The sequence below is a fragment of the Branchiostoma floridae genome, chromosome 5 (assembly GCF_000003815.2).
Source record: "Branchiostoma floridae strain S238N-H82 chromosome 5, Bfl_VNyyK, whole genome shotgun sequence".
NCBI lineage: Eukaryota > Metazoa > Chordata > Leptocardii > Amphioxiformes > Branchiostomatidae > Branchiostoma > Branchiostoma floridae.
The window spans coordinates 390,579-397,609 of NC_049983.1; the positions used below are offsets into that span (position 1 = coordinate 390,579).

A 7,031-nucleotide genomic window follows, 5' to 3' on the forward strand; every position below is an offset into this window, starting at 1 on the left:
GAGGGGGGTATCAGCACATGTTTAGTCAGATGCCAAATTGCGTTTAGTGCCCGTCGCGGCATGGAGGTGACAGAACTCGACCAGACTTGTAGAAACTTCCCTCGCCACAAGCGCAAAGCTCGCTGGAAGACACGCCACACTTTGTCGATTCAATACTAAAATCGTGCGAGATACGGAAGGGGCTGTCAAAGTTTTGTGTAAGGGTGCCGTCACACGTGTGTATATCTGTTATACATGTAGACCTCACGAAAGTCTCTGTACTTTTGTCGTGTCTCAATAAAGAATCTTTATCAAAGTTCGTATGAGGTCCCTATGGAATATTTGTCTCTATCAGGCTTCACATATCTCACTGGGAAAAAGCAGAAATTAAAATAAGCTGATAACATGCTAGAGAAGTTAGTTGGCCGAGGGAGTATGGCCTTCGACCTAGCTAACTCCTCTGGCATGTTATCTGTATATATTTGTCCTTTTTTTATTTTCCCAGCGACCTGTGGAGCACGGTGGGGGCTAAGAATTTCATACGAACCTCATACGGACTTGAAAGTATACGCATGTGTGACCGCATCCTTCAGGTGCAGTCACACGAGCGTATATATCAAGTCCATATGAGGTCCGTATTGACATTTTTCTTCATATGATCATACCAGTCGTATGCACAATACACACCTCACCTCATACTTTTAGGTAAGCGTACTGGGCCGTGCTGAGCGTAAAACTGACACAACGATTGAGATGCGCGTGAGGGGTGTATTGTGCCCGTTAACACGTGAAAGTTCCGCATTGACATGTTTTGTCTTGCCTTAGGTAAAGTTTGCGACTGAAGAAATTTTTGTTTTGTTCTACCAGCTACACAATCGTGGGTAAAAAAAAGTTCGAATTTCGTTCCTCGTGAACAAGCCAAACAATTTTTAATCCTCGCTTGATTATCGACAGAACATCGGGGGCAGTACTGGTGAAAATATCATTCACAGCTCAGGACGCGATGTGCCGTGTTTTATGAAGAAAAAATAGAACAAGCTTGCTGACATTTTCGTGTAACATGGTATACGTCCATGACATACCCTGTACCAGAAACCAACTTTCTCCCAAAAAATAAAAAAAAGCATGCACAAACTCCGCGGCAGGGCTACTGTTGGTGGGCTGGTAGGAGAGTGGTTTAATCAAGTTATTGAAAAGAGGACGGACTGTAGGTAATGTTGTTGAACGGCGAGTAGGCCGTATCCTGTGTTTATGGAACTCGCAGTTAGCACGGCAAACATCCAATCCGTTTCTGAATAAAAAAGGCTTCTTTCCACGTACGAGTCCACCACGTGCAACACACTGCCGTGTGGAGATCAAGCCGCTTATCATCCAACATGGCCGTTCGAACGTTCGAACGCGACTGTGACGTCATTGTGAAAACGATCTATTTCTCACGTATAAGTTGCATGCCACTGCAAAGCCCACCGAATGGGGGGGGGGGGATCTGCTGCAGCAGCACAGAACAGGTCAAGTTTTACTGATCTGATGAAGCCATCAGCTCTGGGAGGTTAAATCGGCCAAGTAATAGCCAGCAGGACAAGGGGTTGCCTTAACCCTCAAACCACCGTATGGGGTCAGAACTGACCCCAGGCGTATATCAATGGATGGCATTTCTGGTCGAAAACAAATTTCCTTCCATGAGTTTGTGATTATGATAATGAGCCAAAAGTATTCTCACCTAATAATGTCAGACTGTCACACATAGATGAATGAATCTATACATATTTACAAATTACAAAAAGAGTCACACAAAAAAATGTATTTGTACAAAACGTTATGGGGTCAGGTTTGACCCCATACGGTAATCTACGTCACAAAAAAAGCTACGGTTGTTTGAGGAGACATCAAGTACTTGTTTAAAGATTATAATCGGTATTTCAAGTTCTAACTGTCACGCTGTATAAATGTTTGCGTCGTGCTTAAAATCATCTGCACTTTTTTACGTAAGGATGTCATTTTATCAGACGGCTGGGCGATATCAAAGTTGATTTGCTTTTGATTTTATTTGAATGACAACACAGAACAAGTCGAATACAAGCACTGGTTACTGTTATAGTCTACCGCATATTGTACATTATATACATCGATACCAAGAAGCTAGAATAAGCGTATCAAAGGTCACCAAGACATATAAACCCTGGTGTTGACAGCCTTAAGATTGAAAATCAAATTCGCGCATAACCATATCAACTTTCTCTAAATATTGCACCAGATATTCAAACACGTAAATCTATCAGTACTATTTACATTTCAATACAATATATTGTAACTTTTTATGATTACATCACTAGGGTAAACTAGAGTTCGGCGACCTCATACCTCCATGAAAATTTAGAGCTTTCGTAAATTCCATGCAATTGACTAACACATTAACATAATTTATGCATGGTGTTGTTAATCATTGAATAACGTACACATGTCACAATTATAAAATTCCCATTATTAATCATAAAGTGGTTTTGCAATTTTTGCATAAATTATGCAAATAAGTTCCTCATTACCATATTTGGTATCTGCTTATATTCCACCTATCATAATTAACATGTGTTACATGTATTGAGGTCCAGTTATTGATAACAATGGAACTATACAATTACAATTTCCTCATTAATTATGCAAATAAAGTCCTCATTTGCATAACATGTATATCATTATGAACATCTTTGCCTAAGCTACCTGCTTGCCTAAAATGCAGGCAATCCGTCGTTCCTTTCTGCAGTTATCCTCTTTGGAGTGTCTTGACAAAAACACCCCTGCAGTTCCAAAATTAAACATTAGAGGGCTGAAACTTGCACCTCTTGTTTATGGCGCTAAAAGCTATCTATCACCTAAATGGTAAGACCATAGCATGTCTGGAACAAGAGATAAATTGAAAAACTGCTATGATAGAATATTCTCATTAATTATGCAAATGTACTCCTATTTTGCATAATTAGTATCTTTTCTTGTAAAACATTGTCTAAGGTACCTACATACCAAAAATGATGAAAATCCGTTGTTCCCTTCTTGAGTTATCCTCTTCAGAAGTTTTTGACAAAAATGCCCCTGCTATCCCAAAACTAGAAGCTAGGAGGTCCAAACTTAAGTCATTTCTTCCTGAGCACAAGAGCTATCTGATACTCAAAAATCGTGACCATAGCATGTTCAGAACACCGAGATAGCAAAACCGGAAGTTGCGCTGCAGTACCAAGGGGAGCCGCTAGGGGGCCCAAAATCTAATCATTTCCAGCTTTCATCACACACTACCAACACACCAAGTATGAAACCAATCTACCCAGCCCTTCATGAGTTATGCTGAACACAAATATGCGGACACACAGACAGACACACAGACAGACAGACATACAGACACACACACAGACACACCAAAAACTATACCTCCATTTTTTCATGGAGGTAATAACACAAAGTCTCACAGAATTGTAATATCCGGGTTCTATTATTGAATCGTAAATTGTACAGGAATACCTTTTTTTTAGAAATACATATCTTAAAGGAAGGTAAATCACACTCTACAAGTTTGCGTAGATATCAAATTTAAGACTATTTGGATGCTTCATTGTTATTTACATCAGATGTAAGGAAAGGTATGTTGTGAAATTTAAGAAAACTTTACCTTAGTTCAAAACTAGAGTTTCACGACCTCATAAACTCGCCGATTGATACTAAACTTTTTGAGTGAAGTATCATACATGTATTTTTCTAATAATTATGCATATTTATTAGATATATATATTATCCTCATTTGCATAAAAAGTTTCAGTTATCTTCTCTATCCAAATTGTTTCAAGTATGGAAGTGTTATCTTAGAAAAGAAATGTATCGTTTCCTTATAATTGTAGCATAAATTATGTACATATCACCATGGCTTCTGTCTAATGATATTCACCTTTTGCGTATTTTTGCAAATTTGAAATCACCATCGTTTACCACTCTGAAATTTATAGTATTTGTCATTGATTGCATGGACGGTGAATCTGGGTCAACGGGGCGAATCACTTTCAACGCGTAGGCATACAAAAAACTCAGGCTCGGGCCCAAAACCACTTTTCACCTAAAACACATCAATTTTTCAGCCTTGACAGTACTAAATGCCATTTCGCAGCAAAGTATTAGAAATTTGAACTCAAACCCAGATCCTCGAGACCCTTTCGCGCACTACCTCTGTCGCGGAAGCATTGGTGTTATCACTGATATTTCACAACAGCTCAAATAAACAAGTGCTTTCACAGTTTAGACCTAACCACCAGTTGATTGCGCTCAACGACGTCAACAAGCCTTAACCAACAGATCTTTTTTGCCTCTTCTATGCCAGTTTCAATCTCCGCCGTCTTGATATTGTTGATCCTTTTCTTTAACCCTTTTATGATTGAGTCCTTCTTGTTCAGACGGGCACACATCACGAAAGGGATCCCAAAACTTTGTCTTGTACCGTGAGTTGAGCTGGGAGATGATGTTTTGCTCTTCCGGTGTTAAGTCGAACATCCCCGCTGAACGCTGTTCTCCGGTAGATTCCGAGCCAAGCCGACCTTGTTGAGTCAGAGTTCCTGCCAGGTCAGGAAAACAGCGGAGCAGACCTTCTTTTCCTGTGACGGTAAAAATTAAAAGGAAAGGAACGAGAAAATTAAAAACAAGACCACAGCATGTCGTCCAGAACAAGAGGTATCACAAATGGAAGTTTGTCTGTAGTACCTTAGGAAGCCGCTAAGAGGCCCATTATCGAACTTGACCTTCGTTTTCTTGATCCCTACCTACTTACCAAATATCATCAGGATCCATCGAAGGCTTCTCGAGTTATGCTGTTAACAGACAGACAGACAAACAGACAGACAGACACACAGGCAGACAAACACGCTCAAAACAAAACCTTCTGGCGAAGGTAAAAATGTCAGGGAGTAAGGAGTAATATAGTTTGATATAGATTTGACTAATCGCAGTCGCCCTAACAACATAGAGGAAGTTGACGGAAAGATATAGCCTGGTTACCAAACCCCAGCCCGATCTCAAGTATCTATCGTGCAGGGGTCTGGCCGGATGGGATAGGAACTCTTCTCAATTTTGCACCTTATAGTGGGCAAAAAACTCCACCAATAGAACAGCACAGGATCAGCAGGAGGTAATTACACCCCTGCCATGATTGGTTAAAGACCCCCAACTGTACTTTTTGAATCCATAACGTAGCTGATTCGCTACTGTTACATCCTGCTGACCAACTGTGGTGTGTTGTAGCTGGCTACCTGTGGTGAGAGTGGTCATCAATCCTAGGTTCTCCTCCCTCTGATCAAGGGCCTTCGAGAACCTTTCTACAGCCATCCTGCCATACCCCAACACGAAAGATATATCTTGAGGTTGGGGTATGGAATCCAGGCTAGGAAAGATAAGATAATTCAACTTTGGACACGAATACCGGGTTCATTTAGAGACAACACCTATACTATAGTCCCACCTTTACCTTTAACCTATATCCTGGACAGTCGAATGTTTCAACTGCAAACAAGAAGCATCTTAGGGATGGCTAAAATAGTTTTAAAATCTAAGTAACCGATTATAGGAGCAGAGCTACAGTCTTATAAATCAAGGTTAGAGGCAACAGGAAACACCTTAAGGGGATATTATAAAGCTGCGGGTAGGTATTTATAATCATTAGAAGGTAGCGTAAGCGTTATTATAATTCAATAAAATTTCGGCAATACACTGGACGACTAATATCCCATTTCTTCTGTGAAATTGCCTGTCCATAATTTGGACAAATTTAGATTGTAATTGATTAGAGTAGAATATTTCTAAGTAGTCATTGAATTTAGTGTACTCAGCCGAGCAGAATGTATGGCATATTCGAAACCCCCATGGGCCATGTGCACCGTCTGTCTCAGATATCTGGCTAGCCCACAAATTTGGCGCTTGAATCTGCCAAATAATTGCTAGCGCTTGGCTTTGGCAATCGCAAGGACTTGGCTTGACACCGGGTATGACATAATGTCACGTACAGCTTTTGATAAGACTGTAAATGATTCACTAGTAGAATGTAGTTTCTATCCTCCTTAGACTTTTTAACCTACGTTATCACTATTTACCAGATGTAGGTTTGTAGGAGACTATGTGGAGGTACCTGAGCATAAGTTTTGTTTGTCAAATTTTCTTCTTTTACATAATCAAGGTACTTGTATCATGTACGTTATGCAATACAGAACCCACCATTGATCGGAAGTCCGTCGATAAAGTCACAGGCTGCTTTATAAACGTCGCGAATAGAGTGGAACGGCCTCTTGGACCAGGCAGTCGCCGCAACTATTGGAGCCTTCTCAACGATGTTTCCAAACTTTTGTACAAACTCCTGGAAGTCAAGATCATTGAGGTCTTCTTCATGCGCCATCGTGCTCTTGGACCTAGACCTTTTAGGTCAAGGTTCAGGTTAAAGTTATGAGGGGACGCAGCAGTTGCGCTTACGGTAGGGGGGTCGATAAATGGCAAGGTCAAAATTTTTCGACACCCACTCGGGAAATGGTTAACACCATCGTTGGATACCAAAAGTAAAGCCGTATCTTGAAATAAACCCCCAACCCTTGTAATTCAATGTTAACACCAGTGGGTCCATGATATGCACATTAATAAATATTTGTGAAATAATGCACATTACATGTGGTCATTTTTTCTTCAAAAATGTCACCTTGTTGTCATCGCCTACACCTTTTCTTTGTAGTATTCGATAGATATCAATTATGCAAATGATTACCTCATTTGCATAATTAATGAGAAAATATGAACATGCTGACGGATCTTTTTTTGTATGTAGGTAGGGTAAGTGAAGACCTACATGATGAGATACCAATTATGCAAATCAACAGCTAATTTGCATAATTAATGAGGTCATTTTATAAATCCACTACATTCCATGATAGGACTATAGAACTTGCCGCATATGTAGCTGGGAAAGAGAGAAATGTCAATACATATTTATCATGGAAATGGCGACCTCCTTTGCATAATTAATGAGAAAATATGGACGTGTT

The 7,031-nt window shown here is 40.1% G+C and overlaps 1 protein-coding gene across 1 annotated transcript; it reads right to left on the bottom strand.

Moving 5' to 3' along the window:
* Window positions 1-3,926: 3,926 nt before the first annotated feature.
* Window positions 3,927-6,408, bottom strand: LOC118416950 (2-oxo-4-hydroxy-4-carboxy-5-ureidoimidazoline decarboxylase-like). The gene is made up of 2 exons (XM_035822266.1): window positions 6,217-6,408; window positions 3,927-4,607 (listed from the first exon to the last, which is right to left on the bottom strand). Exons 1-2 carry the CDS (start codon window positions 6,392-6,394, stop codon window positions 4,339-4,341), a joined length of 447 nt encoding a protein of 148 aa, XP_035678159.1. The 5' UTR covers window positions 6,395-6,408; the 3' UTR covers window positions 3,927-4,338.
* Between the last annotated feature and the right edge of the window lie 623 nt (window positions 6,409-7,031).